Source organism: Trichoplusia ni, chromosome 7 (genome assembly GCF_003590095.1).
Source record: "Trichoplusia ni isolate ovarian cell line Hi5 chromosome 7, tn1, whole genome shotgun sequence".
Classification (NCBI taxonomy): domain Eukaryota; kingdom Metazoa; phylum Arthropoda; class Insecta; order Lepidoptera; family Noctuidae; genus Trichoplusia; species Trichoplusia ni.
Genome location: NC_039484.1, coordinates 7,644,813 through 7,668,055, shown reverse-complemented (window position 1 = coordinate 7,668,055; position 23,243 = coordinate 7,644,813). Strand labels below are relative to the sequence as shown.

The 23,243-nt window shown below is 35.9% G+C and overlaps 2 protein-coding genes across 2 annotated transcripts in view; both read right to left on the bottom strand.

The window, feature by feature from the left end:
* LOC113495751 (ATP-binding cassette sub-family A member 5-like) overlaps positions 1-12,690 on the bottom strand; it is a 36,062-nt gene extending 23,372 nt beyond the window's left edge. Inside the window, exon 1 of the mRNA XM_026874663.1 lies at positions 12,410-12,690. Coding sequence (XP_026730464.1) covers positions 12,410-12,483 — 74 coding nt within the window. The 5' untranslated portion in view covers positions 12,484-12,690. The remainder of the gene's footprint in view (positions 1-12,409) is intronic.
* A 1,757-nt stretch (positions 12,691-14,447) lies between these two features.
* Positions 14,448-22,986, bottom strand: LOC113495743 (collagenase-like). The gene is made up of 9 exons (XM_026874655.1): positions 22,908-22,986; positions 20,409-20,451; positions 17,937-18,096; positions 17,565-17,734; positions 16,864-16,965; positions 16,579-16,724; positions 16,216-16,324; positions 15,278-16,005; positions 14,448-14,582 (listed from the first exon to the last, which is right to left on the bottom strand). Exons 1-8 carry the CDS (start codon positions 22,947-22,949, stop codon positions 15,278-15,280), a joined length of 1,500 nt encoding a protein of 499 aa, XP_026730456.1. The 5' UTR covers positions 22,950-22,986; the 3' UTR covers positions 14,448-14,582.
* Between the last annotated feature and the right edge of the window lie 257 nt (positions 22,987-23,243).

Genomic DNA, 23,243 nt, shown 5'->3' with positions numbered 1-23,243 from the left:
ACTACGTAAATATTAAGTCAGGGTACCAGGATAGTCAGGGTCACTGATAGTTGCGATCAGGCAGTTGAAGGGGCCCTTGGTGTTTTTAGTCGGTGGGAGTCCGACATATCCCCTCACCATGCCCTCGGCGTGGGTTGAAGTCATTACAGTTTCACCCCGGAAAAAAAGGGTCACCAATAGTAGCATGCTAAATTGCTAAACGTAAACCACCAACCAAATGCAGAAAACGTTCAAGTTAAGTCAGTAAGAGTCTGGACACTGTCGCTTCCTCTCTCGAGGACGTGATATTCCACCCAAACCACAAAAACGTTTTATCTGTAACTAAGGTATTTACGAAACGAGTAAAATTAGAGATCCCCAGGTGTTCCTCATCACTTTATTTCTCTCTATCCGACAGTTTAATGCAAGATAAATCACTACCCAAGTACATTTAATGGCATTCCTGGTGACAAATGCTTGTCTGTATAATGGACAGTGGGCGTCCATTACGGACACGATGTACACGGAATACAAATAAAAGAGCATTCCTGCTCCCACGTGCGAGACACTACGATCAGAACATGGCTATATTACTTTACTGGTTGCTAGAACTTTTGTATAGGTACTCCCAGATTCTCGAAACATTAGCAATAGGGTATTTTACAGAAACTATATATATAACTATATTTTACTGTTAAGTCCGCCACATAGATTTCCTTAAAATATTGGATGCGTACGTTTTCGTTTCATCTCGTAGAAAAATTAAGAGGATACAGTGATTTAAAATCTCGTGTGACGCCACTTTCCAGTACGGCTTTTACTAGCAAGTGATGTTACTAGCCCCCACTATCATACACGTATTCAATGTTGAACTAAACATTTATAAGATTTAGTCAAACACCCTATTTTGTCCGTTGTCGAATTTAATGATAACGTTTGTGCTTCGATCACAGAAACCTACTAAAGGGTAGTTTATATAAGGATAAGGTCAGATTGAGATTTAAATTTTCGAATATGTTTTCTATACCGTTCTGCATAAGTCTTTTGCAAAAAGAAGAACAAACTCAATTCAGAAATGATGGCTTCTCTCTATGAAGCAAGCCACTGAAGTAAGGGCTGAAAGTATTTTTTCCAAGAGTAATTCATTTTTATTTACGAAAACTTACTGCGGCCACATTTCATGTGTTAATAATTGCGTGCTAAGAACATTTTAAGTATTTTCGCAAGTTGAGAAGAAGGGCTTTTTTGTCGATGTCAGTAACCTTTTCTGTAGCCCAGCATATTTTCGTGTCAGTCACCTATGATGAACATTATATAGTAACTGGTAACAGAATGGTTTTGGCGGCGGTAAGGTGACGGTCTGACGACCTAGATACTAACTTGCGCAATGCGACCACGCTCCGGTCAGTACTGATAACTTATCACTCGTGTATGACTAATATCTACGCATATTATTAACATCGTTTTTGGAATTCCGTCTTCTCGTCTAGATAACTGATTTTTGGCAAGATAAAATCCCACCAAAAACATTTCATGTAAAATGTTACCAAGATGACTAAGTACACAAGGTTTGCTCTGTTAAAAAGATATCAGATCTCGCGTAGAACCAAGCGTCTAAATCTATATGGCGTAACTCTACCAACCCTCATTTCTCAACATGTATGGCGTCGCCGTTTCGCTACCCTTGACGAGGTGAGACAAATATTTCGTTTTTGAAGTAAGTCACGATTATTTTATCCCCCACAACTTTTAAATTGCTCTTTTTAACAAACATGTCTTAATTAAAAAAAAATATTAATGTCTTATCATCGTTCGTAGATTTACCTCCAAAAAGTTTCCATTTTCAAAATCATAATATACTCCTTAACTCCTTTCAAATCCACTCTATTCGTTAGCCTACAGGTCCGCAAAACATTTTAACCTAAAACACGGCATTACTCAAACATTCCCCTCGGCTAGTCATTAAGAAGTTTGCAATGATCAATAGTCCACCAGTTACAAACAACCTTGGCAATATGTCCGTGACATCTATCTAATTTGGCTCTACATGAGCTCAGCGTAACTTAGTGTAATGGTTCCATGGCGTCCGAGGGTGCGCCTGCTGCACCCCCGCGGTCATGGCCGTTATGCCAAGATTGTGGAGACCAGTCTAGGTATCTACTTGATCACTTAAACATCGGATTTATATTCTTCGTGGTATTGGATTTGGACAGTGAAAAATAAAGTAGGTACTAACATTCATTTCTGTTATTTCGCTTTACGTAGTCCTGGATGTACGAACTAAACTTAAATGAAACAGAATTAATTAATTTAAGACTTTGAAGCAATTCCATCGGCGGATAAATGTAAGGCCAAGGACGGTGAGATAAAATTGAAGAACAAATTCAATGCTCTTAGCTCATGACGGTAATATTTTTTTAGATTTATAGCTTACTTTTCCAAAGTACTGAAAATAAATTAAAGTTCGTCGTAACCATTGAAGTACCGTCCATCCAATTACGACTGCAACGTCACTCTTTACAAGGCTAGACTCCCATTCCTGTAACTTTTTCATGATTTTATCATCAAAATCATAGATTACAAAATTATTTGTCGAAAAAGCACGGCCTAACTCAAATTGCTTACGAGAGCTATATAAATGAACTAGCTGTACTAGTAAACGTTGTTTTGCCATAGAAATTAGTTCTAGGGTATAAAAAAATAAGGGTATGAAAAATAGATGTTGTTAATTCTCAGACCTATCCAATACGCACACGAAATTTCATATAAAAATCGGGATAGCCGTTTCAGAAGAGTTCAATTTCGTTTCAAAAGTCTCCATTTCTGTACAAACATTAGACAGAATGACATCTTTCTTACAATTCAACAAAGTTTATTGTCCTTCGCTAATCTAGATCTCAGGTAATGTCAAGGCTTCCATAAAGTCGGATTAGTTAAAATGTTTTGACGCAAGCGAAGCGTTTTCCTTACAAAATCAATAGCTGAAAGGGCGGTGTGACTTGGGCGCGCGATTTTAACTCACTGATGATAATGCCGTAGCTCTGTTTTATTACTTGTTAGCTTTTTATATAATATGACTATTTATGTACAGAAATAGATTTTTGTCTAGTAACGTTTGGAGGTTGACTCAGTATTGTAGGTATTTAGAAGTACTATATGTTTATTAGCATCGGAAAGGTTTATAGACTTGTATTTCAACATGTAGCCAACTATTTACAGTCTGTAAAAAACATAGTTTTAAACAACGTAGTTTCAAAAACTATAACTTCACCCAGTTATAGTTTTTGTCTACATTAGACACTAAATACGATATCTATTTTAGCACGTCGCGTTCCTCGTTCAAAAAATGAAGAGAAAGTCTGTTTCGTTGTGTTGTTTGATGATATTTTGGGTTTTCATTTATTAAAGATTTCATTAAAATTGGTTAATTGGTTCAGGCGAGGACGCGTGATAAACAAACTCATATTCTCGTGAACACTTTCAATTAGTTAGGACAAGGACGTACTCTTTGATACAGATAGATACGTGTCAACCGTAAATGCTTTTAGCTCAGATTACATATTATCTAAATTAATATTAGGTAAAGATAACTTAACCGTTACCTGCTGTATTATTTAACTAAGCCCCTATTTTTCAATCGTCAGATAACTTTTATCTGAGGAATAAATATGGCCGTTTGACATATTTTCTATACAAAAGCTGTCAAAACGTCAAACATATTCGTCGAATAATAGTTATCTGGCGATTGAAAAATCGGTCCTTAATCGTATGATTTTTTCTATTTGTATTTTTTCTTTGATTTAATGTGATTCAGGTAATATATAAGACCTACGAAAGGTAGCTGGGTCGGATTGGATGCACAAGGCGTAACATCAGTTATTTTGGTACAGTTGAGGCCTATGTCCTGCCATAGTTCGCGACAGCCCAGGTTGATTGATAGAATTCGCAGTCTTCGTAACCACCCTTCCTAGACTGATATAAAGCATATGCGTAAGTACGCCTTATACCCAATCCAGTGTTTGAAAAGTATCTAAGCTTCGGAACCAAGAGTATATTAAACATTTTGATCTGTCCTGACACAACACCAAACTCAATTCCATTCTTAATTTATATTTGTCTCTCCAACCCCTTTGACAGTGATAAGCCCAGCAGGACATAAGGCCGACTTTCACCCAGCTTCGTTCATAAATACACTTGATACTTGACGTTACATGAGCCAGTAGGCCATCCGATGCCAAGTTACAATATTAACTGCTTTCAACTTTCCTAATAACGAACATTGAATGTCGAACTTTGTCTAAATTAAAATCAATATTCTGCCATCCGGTAATTGATCGGGGGTCAAAGAGTGGCATTTTTGCGATACCAACATTGACGTAAAATGCTAAAATGTACAGATATTGGCAAATGATAAGTGATGTGTCTACTCTCTAAACTTTTTAGATTGATTATTTGATTCTTATGTTTTTGTTTTTGTGTGTCATAGGATACTTCAGGCAAGAAGGATTTATTTTGATTTGCAACCTTAACTAATGTTATTATATGAGATGTAGACCTCATGTGAGTGGAGATGAGAAAACACTTTCACCATTGCAGTTTTGCCCCGTTCTATATCTCACCAAAATTGTACAGACGTTTATTAAAAAGCAATTTCAAATTGATCACAACTTAATTAAAAACGCTTCTGAAGTTGTGTCATTCAATTAACTTGTACTTAATTTCTTTACAGTCATAAAGCATTTAAGGCCACGTCAGTTACAAGAAATGTTTGTACTAAATATCGTTTTTGGAAAACGAAATATAAAATTGAAACCTAAGAAATATTTAAGTCTTGATTGTGAACGAATCTCTTGCATATATTTTTAGTTACCATCGTGAGAATGATTCGTTATTAAATGATGCAACGATTTACTCAATCGTATTTATCGGGATTGCCCGACTACTTTCGGACCCCAAGTCTCATTGCATGAATAAGCATCAAACATAGTTTCCCATTAAACAACATTGCAATCACAGCTCTCTATGAGTATACCTTTTGAAACCAAAGGTATGACGTCACGTTACATCACAACCAAGGTGACATCGATTTCGTCTACCTTACAAAAGCTATGTCATGATGGCATTATTTGGAAAACGTGTTCCTTTACGTTCAGAACAAAGGTTTCCTTTAATATTCTTCCAGATAACTTCATGTGACGTGAAGTGAAAATTGTAAAAGCAAGAAGGGTGATTTACCATGAAAACACTGAAAGATGCTTCAGACCTTCTTATTCTACACTTCATAACAACATATTATTTGATAAGTGCTTATAATTACTCTGATAAAAAAAACGATTGGGAATCATATTCCATTTCATAAGAAAAACATTGAAGGTCCTTATTTCACGAGGAAGCCACATTTTTTTACATATCATCATCATCAAAATTAGTGGCCAGTCATAGATTAACAAAAGTCAGAATCTAAAACCCTTTAAAAAACATCACGTCATAGTCATACGAAGAATACCATGACCAAAACTTGGAACACCCGTTGAGTTTAGAGTTTTTATTATCCGATATGGTTGGGTTGGGCTTTAAGCGCATACACCGGCCCAACCCGACATCAACCCGTCCTTCCCTACTTGACCAAGAGGAATTAATGGAAGGAAAGTTTTCACTACACGCACGTATTTCATAATCGACTAATCACTAAGTCTAATAACTTTCATCGCTAAGTGTCGTTGACAATTAATTTTAGGATTCACTTTTATCACTACTCGTATTCAGCATTATCTTTCGTCCACACATACAGTGAGTCAGTTTTAATTAACTTTGAAATCATTAATGGCGCCCACCGTGGGGCAGAATTATCATTTATATTAGTTAGCTTGAAACCTTGACTAAGGTTACAATTAGGTTCTAGAATTAACCTGAGCCAGCTTTGTACCCATGTTAATATATTTTCAGTTAAGATGTTAATGTGATGTGGTGACAAAAGCATGGTAATGACTTGAGTCAGGGACATATTCAATGAAGAAGACTGTTTTGACTTTCCCAATTTAGATTTAAATAAAACCTTCGTGGTAAAGGAGCAGATTGGATAACATAAAGAGGTCTTCGTGCAGCATGTATATATGGTGTTAGTAAAAAAGCTAATCTGACAAAGTAAAGTTTATTATTATACTCATTCATACAATTATATATGAGTTATGTGTTCATTATTCAATTCCATAATATGCATAGAATAATTAAGAAGCCATATATTTTTATGACGGTAATAAATTTTGTTTAACTACCTTTTTGTTACATACGCTTTTAGACTTCGATTCATTAAAACAAAAGTCATAGGTACTTAATGTTATTAAAACAATGGTACTACTATGCGCAAGCAGGGCTATTGTTGGTGGAAGTGAGATGGAGCATCACATACCCCATAATGGCATCTCTTTTTCACCACGGCAACGACATAGCATCAAGACTCATTAGATGAAGTAAATATAAATAGAGAAAATACACATTAAGTATCTGATAACCGTAATTACATTCGTGGTTTTCTGGCCATATGAGACATTGCTAACTTTTTTTTTTTGTTTAGCTACTACTGTTCCACTGCGAGGCAAAGGACTCCCTTCGATTTTTCCATTGCTAACATTGCCACTGCTTTTCTCATCCAATAAGGACAAATCTAGAGATATTTTCTATATACTATAGTACTTATAAACGTAAATCAATTAATTAAAACTTTTAAATTATAAACAACATGTAACAGCATGTTACAACATATTATATCTAGTAAGAAAGACGTCTTTCACATCATGCTAAGAAACCACTTTCTGAAAGAAAAAAAGTACGCTCCAAAAATATACATCCTCGCTTACCACTTAATATAGTTTTGTTGTCTGCAAAATGTCACCTTCTTAGACATACATACAGTCGCGTGTCATAAATAATAACGTATGGTAGTTTAATAAAACGTTTATGGTTATGTGAGTGGTAGTTAGATCGTAACCACTAATTGAACTACTGCAACTAGTTGTGTGTAGTTACAAATTATAATTACAGAGCGTAGAGGTATCATGTTACGAGTACAGAACTTTTTGTAGAATCATCTTGTGTCGTTTGCCTTAGATTTTACTTGGTAAATTTTAACTTTTTTACAGCGTATTTATTGGGTATGCCCGACTCGTTACGGAAACAACAGCAGACTGGCGGGCTCGACTCGCTATTCCGCCACGTCAGCTCATGATTAAGGATTAAGAGTTAAGGTAAGAGGTAATTTGTCAACAAATGTTTCTTAACCGTGTCAAGTTATGGAAACAATGTTAAATATTTTTGAATAAACAACAATCATGATAGTTAAACGGTTTCTACTGACATTAGATAAATTTAAACCATAGCAAGTAGACACACGATGTTTGCATCTACTTGAAGGGCTACCATACATACCTAGTATTGTTTTTTACCCTCGATAAATAGAGGGGTGTTTTAAGTGTAACGGTCTATGTACATTCTTTACACTTACCTATGTATATGCGGTCGATAGGGGTTATTGTTTGGGGAATACATCGTAAAAGTTCCAAACAATAATTTAAAAAAACCTTATTTTGTAGGTCAAATATTTTATCTTTCTCTGCTCGGCACCTAGTCTTTTAATCTATATTAGATAGGTCGATATTAAATTAGATACTAGAGATGAACCTGATACTGATAAAGAAATAAATTTTCAAAATTTTAGATTTACATATATTACTGAAGCATGCCAAGTCATTAAATTGCATGACAAGATTTAAATATTTGCATCTTGTTTACTTAACACTTAATAAAGCTTATTTTTAGTCCTTTAAACTACGGATTATACATATACATATAATGTAATCTAAGATTGTTCAACAAAACATTGTGTTCACATCACAACATCCATAAAACTGATTAAATAATGATTACATACATTGACCACCTAATTGTGGCACTCAAAAAAGTATCCTATAAAAGCTATATAACATTTTTCTGGTGCTTACGTCAATCACTTTTGCTCCTGACTCGCATAAACTTGCAGCTGTGTTTAAAATGCCAAGGTTTTCCTTTGTGACGCTTTAATACGCAAGGGGACATTTTTAAGGGGTCCATGAATGGACTTTTGATGTTATATTGTAATGTTCTTGAAAGGTATCTTTTCAAGGATCTTTTAAAGGGTATCGTGTTGTCCAGTAAGGGGTTAGGAGGTCAGATAATCTGGTCTGTAAGGAAAAGTGGCAATTTAGCCGTTCTGTTTGATAAGATTGGAAGTATGATGTAGTTTTAGGAGCAAACCCTTTTAGTGTTAAGTTTACAAAGTAAAGCTTTCCGTCCTTAGTCCTGTTTCTTGTAAAAATATTATCTGACGTTATTTTAGAGACCTGTGGGCTTAGACATTGTTACGCTTAAGCGTTGTTACAAATAGTCACTTGAAATTATGTATGACATTTTTTTTCCAATGTCTGCTGGCTTGTTAGCCCGTCAATAAGCCACATTTCCCCAAGCGATGTCCGAATCTCTTCATCTACTTTTATCATATTATGGGACTTTCCCCAAAAAATGAAGGTAAGTTTTGAAAACCGAACCCAAAACACTCATACCATCAGCAACATCATAACTAATTAACAGAAAATGTTTCGCAAATTTATAAGTTAATTGACATTCGGATGGGTGACGTCACGTAGGGTGCTGTAATGGCGACGTGACTGGAATAAACACCGAACGAGGGTAGTAGGCGCAGCCGAAATTAGGCCCCTAGTGAAGCGGGACGATGGGAAAGTCCAATGGGAAAGTCTGATAGGATGGTGAAATATTTTGTATAAGTTACGTTTTGATATATTTTTTGGTTACAATGGTTGTAATTGTAGTGACGGCATAGAAAGTTAAATTTTAAGTAAGAAAGAGGTTTTTTTCTTATTTTATGCGTTCAAGTCTATGTGAAGTAGAAAGAACCTTGGCGGAATAAATTACTCTTTCACAAATATGTATTTTTTAAATAGTCAGGTCACACAAGTTTTTTTTTTAAACGAGGATAATTCGAGAGCATGGCTAATGACAGGCGCCCAAAGTCTCAAAGCCCCACGTTGGGCGCCAACAGGAAAACACTTCCTTATGAGTTACAGCCCCCAAATACCCTTGAAATTGTAATAAAATTCATTGTTGTCAGTGACAACGGAACATAATTCACATATAAAGCAAACATTTCTTTCAAGCGCACACAGACATGTCGGCGTCGCATGCTAGGCTCACACGAAGTTGATTCGTTTTACTTGGCATGTGTCCCGATTCAGTAACCCAGTCCTATTTATTTCTTCTCCAGACAAAATATTTTTAAATACCGTCTTAATAATTCTTTGTCGACGTAAGCCTCTTCATGGTTAAATAAGAAAGAGAAAATTCATGAGCCACGAACAAAACTAACAATGGGTCTGATAAATCGGCAACATACCTTTTTTAATAAGTACCTAATTCGTTTAATGAAGCAATACAGAAACTGGCTATCGCTAATAGCGATATCTACCAGGTTGTCTGGAAGTTAGTGATAAGACCGCCATTGTACCCATACACTGTATCGCTTGTAATTAATTTGGCTGATATCAATCTATGGTGTACAATAAAGAATATTCTATTCTGTTCTAAACAACTTCAATAAATGATAAAACTAAATTAGAAGGACTCGGCAAACTTTTTGATTTTATGACACTGCCATGGAATAAACAAAATTCCAGAAAACAGTAAAAATGTAAGACCATACAACAAAAATAGTTGATTTAACTCTGTTTTGAAACCATTCATTGACTCACGGTCAAGTGGGAACCAACAACACCAACATAAATAGCTCTAGACTAAAAATACCACATTGTTACGGAAATATCTGGAATATTTATAGTTTTCTGCAACAAAACTGTTTAGGAAACGCATACGAATGAGAAATAATGTTAATAATTTCTTAATTCTTTTTTTATACTCACAATAACTTTAGTTTCTTTTTTGCTGGGAACAAATAAACCAATTTTATTTTAAGTATATAACTACTTTCAGTAATATACATTATGCTATCGTGAAAATTATATTCACAAGTTCCAAATCTCTGGTGGTTAGTAAACGTATCCTGCAGAAGGTACCAAAACATGCTTTGTAAAGAAGTATCATCAAACAAACTCAAGGCAAAATAAACAGTCTTCTGTCTTCCACAATATGCATTAATAAGCGTCCAGTAAGTCTGAAATGTTCTGTAATGCGAGGGGCATCCCTAATGTATTCCCGTCTGACCTAGTCTAGGTCTACGCAACGAACCGCGTGGGAATCATACGTAATACTGTATTACAGGGAAAATATTAAAATGTAATTCTAGAAGATGTGTAAGAATCACTTCTTGTTCATTTTTTAAGATGAATTTTACGGGATTTTTGTAATAAACCGAAGTTCAAATGTTTTTATACCTTCTTTGTCGTTCATGCAATTAATTGTAATGCTACAATATATCAATCATCAATGAGACCAAGTACCTATTTATTTTAAGTGTCTTCGAACCGTAAAATTAACGTGACGTAAGGCATAATAATGCAATATATGTATCTAGCTGCCAAATTGGCGCAAAATCAAAAAATGCGTTCTTCCTGATAGTACTTTAATTTGAAGACGAGATTAAAATTGATAATGATCAGCTAAAGATTTAATATTCATCTTAGCTTATATGAATATAGAAAATAATTCCAATTAAGTAATAGCTATTATAAGTCTTTGACGTATTTTATCACATAAGGAACGGGGTATTCCCATAACCACAAAGCTTGCTAATTGGTCCTTTATACTTCAGTCTAAGATCGGCTCTAATTACGAGTCGTATCGGTGTCTATAGAAGCCCTCCAAGCTTACGTTACACAATACGTATGGATTTTTACGCAGAGATGACGTAGAAATCGTCTGAAGCGTAAACGTTGTTGTCTGGCTCCCGGCCAACTACACTGACACACTGGCTGGATTCGTCTTAGAAAACCATGTTACACGAAAATGGTAACAAATAGATGTCACTTGGACAAAGTAAATATTTGTCGAAAGAAAGGTCACCTTCGAATTATCGTCCTGTTAGTCTGAGAGTAATGGTTTATGCTCATATTTTTGTTTGTCCGGGACTTGATAAAATTCGGTGTTATAAAAGGGAAAAAATTGAAGGCCATATTGAATGATTTGCAAACACTTGTAAAATCGATATAAGATTGAATTTCACTGTAACAAAATATGGGTACGGTTTAGTATCTTCTTTTTGGCTGTTGTTTCATAAATTCCTTAATTGTTCATCCTTGATTGATTAATCGTAAACATAACTTTCTCCAAAATATCTAAGAAATTCCGTATCTAAAACGTAATAACAGTAACATGAAGCTGAGGCACTGCTATCTATCCGTTTTTTACCAGGCTGTTTCACATAAAGCCGCAAACGTAAAAACAAATCCTAAAACAAGGATCTTGGTTTAGCAACAATCGTTACGATACTAAATTACTGGGTAACTATTTCCGTTATTAGATTCGAACTTGATCGGTTTTTGTCTTGCTTATGGATTTTACTATGCATTATATTAAATGTGGTATAATAAACATACATGTAATAAATACAAGGCACATTGTGTCTCAATGTGAAGATTGAATGGAATCTTGTGACAATGCTGTTCGTATAATACTTAGTGTTAGGTAGGTGGTATGTTGAATGCATCTGTTGACAGCCGGCGTTAGCATTGAGCGGCCAAATGACTTCGATTGCATATAATTTATGAAGGAAAATGTTTGTGAATCATGTCTTGTACGTTTATAATCTTCTCTGTTAACTCTGTTTCTATAGAGTAAGAAGTATTTTAGGTCATCGTTTTGTCCATTCCATAAAATGGAAGTGTAATTAGTTCTGTTCTTAAATATCTTAACAGCGCATATAAACAAAGCTAATTCGATTTTAGGCTGTTTTGGTGAATGTGTCATTCTATGAAAACGACCGGGTCGATATATCCTAGAAATGGAATAGGGCGAAAATATTCCAGTTTAGAAATATTAAACGTGATTTTAATGCAGGATTTTATTTTAATAGGTAACAAGGCAAACATTTTAGCTTGTCTTAAACACCAATTGAATCACGGTCATGACAAACGGATACCCTTTAAACTTCCTGAATCACATCGTATTTTCGATTATGACAAACATACAATTCCTGTCAAGTCAATCCTGTGGTATTATCCCGTCCGTTTCAAAGAATAACAAAAGCCTCACGAAAACTATAGAAACCGTCCTTTCGATAAAAGGCTGCCATTAGGGGTGCGGTAAATGTTCATTATGCATAGTACTTAAGTCCATGAAAATGTCTCTAACAAATAACGCAACCAAACGTATTAAGTGCTTCAATTTCAGATGAAGGGTTTGTTATATATTATTTTCGATAGTTTCTTACGTTAGCTGCTCCGTGCTGGCCGGTGAGTCGCGTCCATCGTCCCGTGCCTCGGCCACCCCATGAGATCCACTCATGCAATAAACAATAACTCACTGTGTACACAAAAGAATTCACTATTCACAGCCGCGGGTCGGACACTATAACATTTTTTTCCGCGAATGAATTGTAGAAATAATAATTATGTATGTGATGTTAGAATGGGATTATCCGCTTGTTTTATGAGACGAGGCGCGCTCCCCGAGCGTTCGCCATGTTGCTTTGGTAGGGCAATTCGCGCGCGCGCCAAATGCAATTAGATGTTGCCAAGTTTTTATTTTTACACTTTTTCTGGTTGTTTTTTTTATTACGTAACAAATCGTTTTTTATTATTTGATTACTGTTTCGTAATGCATTATTTCCTTGTTTTCATATTTTAACATAATAAATAGATTTATTTATCTGCCTATTAGATACATATCATACATAGATTACCACGGGAAAGTATCCTAGGTTACTTTTAAAAATAATGTTATATTTCTCTTATTGTAAAATGATTTTCAATATCTGTAAAATGTACTAGTTACCTGTAGTAGAACAAAGTGACACTTAATCCACAAAAACATATCACGAGGAATTTCAGTAGATATATTTTTATTTCTAGGTCGTCGCGTAGGTACGAATTTTAATGTATAAAATAAGTTCTAAAACAAAGTACATGTAGTTTAATTTGACCTAAATCCATTTTACTTTCTAATTATAAACATTATTCACAACCCGGTTTCATAACATTACAAAGCTCAATAAAAATACACGGGTTGTGGCTAATTTAGTCCGAGCGCTTGCAACACTTTGACGCATGCGCGATAGCCCGCCACTGCAATACGACGCTGTAGCACCATGCGCCTATTTTTATTTCCGTACGATTTGTCGCTACAACACGCGATTTGCGACTAGCGACTAACCGCACTTAATTTGTGCATCTACATAATATTCCACGACAAACTATTTAATTTAGTAACGAGAATCTGTCATATAATTTCAATAATAATTTATGAAACCCAAAACCGAATTTCCTTCGTATTTTCATGCTTAAATTTAAGGTCCCTAAGGGCGACATTGATCCCGCCCGGCGCGACTCCGTAGCAGAATTGAGACGGTAAGGAGGTTACAAAATACCGGTAAAAGTGTTACTTTTCATAGCGATTTGTAGAACAAAGGAATATCGGGGAATCATTCCTTTGTCTTGTAGTTAAGCCGAGTAAGGGAACAGGTGAGAGGAGTAGAAGCAGCAGGCTAGCGACCTGTTGTGACTTACAGCTGAGAGCTTTGATCCAACACGTTACTTGGAAAGGTTAGGTTAAAACTGTTAAAGATTCATCAAAGCACTACTGGCCCCAATTCCAACGGAATTGGATTAAATTCGACAATATTCGTATTCTCTTTAAAAAAACGTTTTGCCAACACAATGATTGGAAAATCATTCGTCGGCCATTGTAAATAGCGAAATTTTGGCCTTTTACCTTATTTTATTATCATAATGACTCTGGTTCATCTATTTCTTCAGAAAACATAAATATATATGTAGGTAGCTACTTTACTTGATACTTTTTAGGAGACAAAGCTATTGCTTTATAGGTGTAATACAGTTGTCCGATATCTAATAGAGGGAAACCCCTAGGGAACCTATTTCAGCTAATTTATAATTTGTGCCTAACTTCTAGTCAGTGTTTCATATTAATGTTTTGCTATGATGATGAATATTTACAACATATTTTTTCATGCATTGATTATAACAAAATTGATCACAAAAGATGCAGTCATGAACTTATAGCAAGTTTAGCAGTGGACCTAAGATATTACCCGATAGAACGCCTTTAAAACTGCAGTCTGTTCCGCTGCCTAAGTCAATTCTCAAAAAAGATTTTTTATGATTATACATATTTTACATGGATCGTCATATGAAAAGGCTGCGAAACGTGTCGCAAAAATAGTTATCTCGTTTGGGGGTGATTTTAAAACACAAAACAGTAATTTATTATTCATTTTATTTTATTCATTCATTTATTCATTAAAGTTTATTTGCATTCAATTATTAAGATTTCTTAGAAACTCACAATAAACATTTGATAAATTTGTTCGCACCTTAATATGGCAAGAAACCAATTTCAAAGATCAATTTATGTCTACTGATCATTTATAGTGATGGGCCGAATGTGGTTTAAACCGAATACGAACTTCGGCCGAACATTCGGTAAAAATGAAAAATTCGGCCGAACTTCGGTTCAATTTCGCCGAGCTTTTTCGTGTTGTGTCTTGTTTACGCACTTGCTGCAAATATTGCTAGATGTACCTCGCCCGTACTCCGCACTTCCCCGCGGGGCCGTTAGCAAGCTAGTCATTTGTAAAGACGTCACCATCTTGTCACGTGCTATTATTTACATTTCGCAAATTAAATTAATTGTTTTTACGTGATTTTTGTTGGTTTGACTGACTAAACTTAGTCGATTAAAATTTTGTTTTTGATTAAGAAATAAAGATTTCTAAGGCTGGTTTGATTAGTAAGAAGAGCGGTTTAATTTTGTGTTTTGTTTGATTAAGTAACCAAATATTTTTGAGACAGGTAATTAAAAAATTAATTAATGTTTTTTTGTTTATCACGTATGATTACTTTTTCTTATTCAAATAAATAACTATGAGTATATTAGGCTTATTTTATTTCACTGTTACACATAAGTTTTTTCATTAATTTCTATTATGATAGTGCAAGTATATTTAGTGCAGAATATTCGGCATTTTAACCGAAATTCGGCCGAATGACGAAGTTCGGTTCAAGCTGTCGAAGTTCGGTTAAACCGAATGTAAAACGAATTTCGGCCCATCCCTAATCATTTAACATTCCTCAGAGGATGAAGACGAAGAAGACGATGAAGATGATGATGATGACGACGAAGATGATGACGAGGAGGAACAAGATTCAGACGAGTTAGGAGGACGAGTAGTTGGACGCTGGGTCGTGGGTGTAGTAGGGACCTGAATGGTGATTGGCGGCTCTTGAGTAGTCGTGGTTGGGACTGGTGAAGTGGTAGTAGTTGGAACCTGAACGGTGATTGGCGGCTCTTGAGTGGTAGTTGAGGTGGTTGGAACTGGGGTGGTAGTGGTTGGAACTGGGGTGGTGGTTGTTGGAATTGGTGTGGTAGTGGTTGGAACTGGGGTGGTGGTGGTGGTTGGGATTGGGGTGGTAGTGGTTGGGACTGGTGTAGTGGTGGTTGGAACTGGGGTGGTGGTAGTTGGAACTGGAGTGGTAGTGGTTGGAACTGGGGTAGTGGTGGTTGGAACTGGGGTGGTGGTAGTAGGTGCCTGAGTTGTAGGTTCAGGCAGCGTAACTGTCGATACTTGTTCTGGGACTGGGGTAGTGGTTATTGGGATTGGTGTGGTAGTGGTTGGTACTGGGGTGGTAGTAGTAGGTTCCGGCAGCGTAACTGTCGATACTTGTTCCGGTGTTGTTGGTCGGCTCGTCGTGGTTGTAGGTCTTGGCGTAGTGGTCGTAAAGGGTAGTTGGAAATCCTCACCGGTTATTTGCGTGAACCAACTGTGGTAATGACCGGGACGGATAAAACCTGAAAAGTTTGTAGAGTTTTAAAAATTAGGTTTTCATTGAATTAATGAGGTTTAAGTATATAATTATAGTAGTTGTAAAAAATATTTTCTAAGTCATCACAAAATAAGCCATTGAGAAATAAACATATATGTATATTTATATCGAGTCATAGCTTGCAATAATAGCATAAACATAATGATAATAAAAACGAAACATGGAAAAAACTTACCAGCAGGGAAATCAGTGTGGCAACCAGTAGCTGACACGAAAGATGCAACACCGACCTGAGTGAGCTCACCGTTACTTTCAACAACTGTTAGTGGGCCACCACTGTCACCCTACAAAAGAAAAGTACATGAAACAAATGCATATTGAGATAAACTTTTACATAGTGACTGCACGGATAGCTGAGAGGATGTGGTCAGCATGCTAAACCCAATTACAAGACGTTTTGTGCAGGCCTTTCTGTGATCCACGAATTCTTGTTCTGAGTCTGGGTGTTTTTGAATCTCTCAGGGCTAATACTACTGAATTCCCTAGTCAATAAAAGAAAAAATTGAATAATAGTTCTAAACGAAGTTTTTGTACAAACCTGGCAAGGAGACTGACTAGTGACGTTGTATCCGCGGGCGCAGATGGTGCTGGACTGAATGATGGGACTGAAGCTATATGAGGCCCAACAGTTGCTGTTGGTGATGAGAGTCAGGTAGACCCAGTTCAAATGCTCAGCAGATTGACCTTTTAAACAAAGAAAAATGTGTTTTATTACGTTCCACAAAAAATTGAGATTTGTAAAACAGCAGCCACAAAGATCCTCAAAGATCTTATAATTATAATTTTGATAGAGGGATGTTGGTATAAGTGATAAGGGATTTACCTTGTGTCCAAGTGGCTCCCCAACCGCTGGCGACGGATCTAATTCCGTTGTAGTTACGGTCTCTATCGGCATAACGTTGGAGTCTGATGGGCTGGATTGTCTCTGTAAAAATAAATCATCGTAAATATATTGTAGTAAGGTACTTAAAACTGGAATAAATGATCAGCCCGGAAGCATTAACAGCAGAGTTTAAGTCTCCCCTTTTAATTATAGCTATTACTTATGCCGCGCGCGAAATGTCGCGGGTCCGATCCCCGCGTTGGACAAGCATTTGTGTTATCCACAAATGCTTGTTCTGAGTCTGGGTGTCTTTGTGCACGTGAGTTGCCTATCCCTAGTCTATGATCCAGTTAACACTTTTGATATTTTCCAATATTTAGATAAAAAACATATTTTAAAGCTTGGTCTGAATAAATTCATATGTGTCAAATACTTAGTGCATTTAATTCCATTAAACCCTTGTCGTACCATATAGTAAGTAGTATATTCTCCTTAAAAAGGCACAGAGTATAACTGGATTGTTGTTCACGGATTGATAGCAGACCTTCATGATCACGATCAGAATGACGATCTGCACGAGCTGCACCTTTGACCAGCAGATGTAGATTATGAAACTAGGGCTACAGCGACCGTCTAATGTCTTTGTTACACTAATAAACTGGAAATCAAATGGACGGATTAATTTTTGAACAAACTCTTACCAGAATATTCGAGGTCTCTGCCGAATTTGATGAGACCGATGTCATTGGGCTGGACCACGGTCGGTTGATTGTTGTTGAAGTTGGGATGGTTGTAGTACTCGTTGGTCTCAAAGATGACTCCAGGACGGGTCAGGTTGACTGTACCAGCGCGAACCACCAAAGTAATACGGCTGTCAAAAAAATATTTTGTTAATTTCTACGAATGAGTATTGAATTTAATGGCGAAGATTTTAAGGAAAATGAATTAAGATGATGATGAGAGTCCAAAATAAAAGAACAACGAAATTACAAAATTAATCATTAAAGCAAATATTGAATAAAGCCGCCGCATAACATGGTTTTAGAAGTAATTTTACATAAACTTCTACTTACGTGGCGGTACAATGAGCGGCAGTTAGACCCCACCCTCGGCTAATGATGGAGCCGCCGCAACCCCCAACAGTACCTACTGGAGTCACCATACGTAGTGACAGTTGGTAGGGCAGCTGACCTTCCGAAGCTGGCCATCCTGACACAATACGCGAACTAGCTTCTGTGGAAAGCAAACCATCTTAGAAAGTGTAAAGAACTCATAGTATAAAACAATCGTTACATATAGACTGCACGAATAGCCGAGTGGTTGAGGTCAACACGCCACTGAGCGCGACGTGTCGCGGGTTCGATCCCCGCGTTGGACAAGCATTTGTGTGATCCACTAATGCTTGTTCTGAGTCTGGGGGTCTTTGTTCACGTGAGTTGTAGGTATGTTTGTAAAACCCCCGCGACACAAGGATTAAATTCCTTAATGCGGGAGTCGGTTATTTTTTAATATTAAAAAATATATATTATCATACCTTTATATATAATATTGGTTTCAAAATATGGTGTAATTTGTACCGGATTATTTTTCGGGTTTTCTACTGTCTAACGTAAAATTTGATAAAAACACACAAATCCTTTTTCGTTTTATCATATTTGTAAGAAGTTATATTAGATAAAGTTATTTGTTTTTTATTATCTATATGATTTATCAGACTGTAAATCAAATGGCAATAAGTAAGATTAATTAACTGTGATATACTTGTCGTGTGACCATTGGATTACTAAACAAAAAGTTGTGGACTCAGTGGCGGCCATTTTCTTCTTTTATATATTTTTTTATTTTATAATCGTGTCTTTTTTAAATTATGGTTTCTATGTAAATCTTAAGTTTACAAATTATTAAATTAGTTTTCTCTCTTCTCATCTTCTCACCACCGATACCTAGGCCGCCTCACGGCGACAATTAATTAGCAAATAGTATAAGGTTCTCGTAAATTTTACTGTAAAATTGCAAACAAAACATCGTTTAATAATAATCTTTCAGGCAAGATTGTGAACTGACCAAAGATAGCGAAATATCATATACTGCATATTAAGGCATTATGTTAGTCAAACCATAACGTTATTTACAATTTTAGATGTCATATTCTGTACTTATTTTGTGTTTAAGTTTGTTTTTATGTTTAAACTCACTAATCTCAGAAATTGCTGGTCCGATTTGAAATAACGTTTTAGTGTTAGATACTCCAGTTATTGGGGAAGGCTACATGATTTACCATTATGCTACGATTCATAGGAACAGAGCAGTAATAATAACGGGGAAAAGTTGCACCATAAAACAATAGGGATGATGACATTTTTTTTTTGCAGTGTCCGTCTTGTAGTTTTTTTTTGTATAATAATGGATACGTATTTTTTTATTTGTCCCGCAAACATAAATTGACCAAATTACAGTGAATGAAACTTACGCGTGACGTCACGATTGAGTATAAATTTTAAGATTGAGTGTTCAATAGACCATTCATCGAGAAAGGTTTTAGGCTATATAACATCACGCTGCAACTATTAGGAGCGAAGATACAATTAAAAATGTGGCAAAAACGGGGGAAAATATTCATCTTCGAGGGCTTCCGTTTAAAACTTCTTAACTTATATCTTCTAACCACGCGGACGAAGTCGCGGCCAACAGCTAGTCATACTATAAAGGATAATCACGACACATCGACGTCAAAATGACGCTGGAGGGGCAGATGTAAACGGACATCCGTAACGTATCTATGTAGAATCTCGATGACTTATCAAAGAAATTCTTATCAAGTTATCACACCCTAGATCTGTTTGATTTGTTGACATGAAGTATTGTACGTCCGGGTACAAAGTTTAATACAGTTTCAGAGAAAAAGTTCAGTCATTTTTCTTTCATGTTATTTTGAAAAGAAGTTGTTTCGTCACGCGTCGTCTTATTCTGATGATGAGAAAAATAACGACATTTTTCTTGTTTATCATACTACTCACGTATATATCTTTACTAATTAGTCAATAATCTATATTTTACTAATATATAAAGCTGAAGAGTTTGTTTGTTTGAACGCGCTAATCTCAGGAACTACTGGTTCGAATTGAAAAATTATTTTTGTGTCAAATAGACCATTTATCAAAGAAGGCTATAGGCTATATACCATCACGCTGCGACTAATACGAAGATACAATGGAAAATGTGGCAAAAACGGGGAAAAATATTCATTTTCGAGGGTTTCCGTTCAAAAATTCCTAATTTATATCTTCTAACCACTCGGACCAAGTCGGGGGCAACAGCTACTAGTTAATAAGTTAATTTGAAAGTTAATGTTAATAAGTTTTACCTTATACAGATATCAGTCTCTACATTATGAACAAAACTTAAACTCTGTCTCTTATTTTAATGATAAGAAAAATAAAGACATTTCTCTTGCTTATCATACTACTCATGTATATATCTTTACTAATTAGTCAATAATAACTAATTATATGTATAAACGAAAGAACTGTTTGAACTACACTTACCTCTGGCGACTTCAGGAAACACGGCCCGGGGATCGGCTAGAACCTGCCATCAATCAAACATGTCTTATTAGGTGATTCAACAAAAACATGTGTTTAATAGATTAAATACACAATAACAATATTTTAAGTCAATAGATAAACTGATAAATGGAAACAATTAATTGGAAAATGCGATTAAAAGAGTTCAAAACATTGTTGTATCATTTTCCTGTATAAACCTGTCCTGATTGGAAATAAGCAAATTTTTCGAGTAATTACAGCAATATTCATATATCTTCAGCTTATCTATCTGTCAAATGAATACCAGCCAAGTCAAATTTTTACGAATTGATACCAGCCCATCTAGGCAAGTCGACTTTTTATATTCGATAGCATCAATAGAAATCATTCAAATGTATGAAAATTACGTTTCGTTTTGATAAGTCACGTCTTGACAAGCTAACTATTGTAACGACCGTATTTTGTAGACGTCGCTCATAAGCTTTTGTTCTAGCCTTTGTCGCTGTAGTGTAATGTAAAGACAAGAAATTTAAAAAAACGATAAAACGATCTTCTTGAATCCAGCCTTCTTATCCAAGCCAGGATCTAATTAAACCAGGGAAAGCCACCAAAACACTTAAGCTAGGTATGCCAGAGGATAAGAGAGCGCGGAGAGAATACGGGAGAGACGTGACCATCCTCTACGCGCCCGGCGAGCAAGGGGCAGAAGAAGGGCACAATTTGCCCTCCTCCAGCCACCATGATTTCCCTCGGACAGTAGTCTTGGGGAAGACTGCTGTACTATACATAGGCAAGGAAGGTGCGCGAGACGCTTCAGCGCGCCTCTTAAAAGCAATGAGGAAGACACTGCTATTCCTCACAAAAATGATGCAATTATTTTAGGAGCTCCCATGTCGGGTTTCGTAGTAGACTGCGAAAGCGTTCCCGCTGGGCCCCGACTAAAGGAAACGGGAAAGCATTCCAGTGGTTTTAGCCGGTAGGAGTCCCCCCTATACCTATACCCCTTCGCCTTCCCCAGGGCGAAGGACATCCATGAGGATTTCCACTGGACAAAAACAAATTGTATGCCAGGGGATACGATTAACTGTCTGTTGTAACGGGATTTTGAGCTAAATTAAAACTCTAAGGATTTTATGGCGTCACACGTTCGTATTTTAACCGACTTAAAAAAGCCCTAATAACCAAATAATTCGTACTGTCATAATAGTGATAAACGAATTTGTAAGATTAAACTTGGCGCCGATATGCGTATTTGATAGTATGATTTATCAGGTACGTTACGTTTTCTAAAATAATATTTTTATACTAAGTGTTTTTTTTTTTCATAAATATATTGACATTAAAACAGTTTTCTTATCCGAAAACACGTTTCTTATTCATACATAAATTTTCCTATTTCTAGGTCATATCGATTAAGATTTTTGTATAGTAAGCATTATTATTTCACATGAGTTTGTTACTGTCGCGAAGTTCGACTCGCTACCTAAGATTTATAAGCTATAACCGCATAAGTGATTCGATCACAGGTTAAGCTATGCTTGACGCGGTTGGTCCGTAGATGGTGACCATCTTTGTCATAACGAGTTCCTCCGACTTTCGGAAGGCACGTTAAATTGTGGGTCCCGGCTGTTATTCCTACAACTTTGACAGTCGTTACAGGTAGTCAGAAGCTTGAAAAGTCCAACCAAGGGGTATCGTGTTGTAAAACACTGGTACTTAGCTGAAACCGGTTAGACTGGTAACCGACCCCAACATAGTTGGGAAAAGGCTAGGCTATTGATGACCCAAGATTTATAAGATACAACCGACAGAAATAATGATCGGTTAAGTGGCTAAAACAATTTAATTTTCTTAAGATCATAACAGTGCAAATACATAATGTTTGGTAGGTACACAAATTATCTTCTATACTTCATTTCTTAGGCCTATTTGCGACCGACAGTAATATTAATTTAAATTATAACGTTTATTCTGATTGCCCTAAAAACTGATAAACAAAGATGTTTAGAGAACAACTAGCTTTTAAGCTGAGAACGAAATGTTAAGGCGCTATAATTATGTCAAAAGACGTTCAAAAATTTGGAAATGTTATTTAGGAATACATCAATGTGTATGTATTTTAGCGTTTGTTTGCATTAAAATTTTAGTAAAGCCAATGCACAAACTGTTTCTATTGAAATGAAACTACTTTTACGGATTTTATCGCGGTTTAATTTTAGATTTTAGTTCCCGACGTTTCAAAACCTTCGCGATAAAATCCGTAAAAGTAGTTTCATTTCAATGTCTAACATTCGCGTAAACCTAAGAAACCACTATGTTTCTAACTATCTAACAAAAGTATATTATCTTTTATTATATTTTTTTCCCTAGAACTCGCCGATGGTGTAAGCGAAAATATTACGAAATACTTAATTTGATCGAAAATAGAAAAAATCTAAATTATGAAAAAATTAGGCTAAGGCTACATGGCGTAATAATTAATAAGCGAAAAAAAATTACCGTAGTCCCAGCAATTGTGAAAAATACTATAACACCCCACATCTTCAACACTATTAACTAATTACACTACGATGATGGAACTTTTATTTAATTTCCAACCGGGTATTAAATGATAAAGAACTCAATTTAATGATAACAAATAATTAACTTTGCCTAATCTGAATAATCCCCTTTAGCACGTTTTTGTAAATGATATACCAAGATTTATCAAGATTAAATAAAGTAGTAAATAAGTAAATTCAAAACTTGTTTGTCTATTTAGCACTATTGGTTTTTAAGTAGCATTTTAGCAATATCAGTCGTTGATCCTCAGAAAACATCGTAAGGAAACCAGCC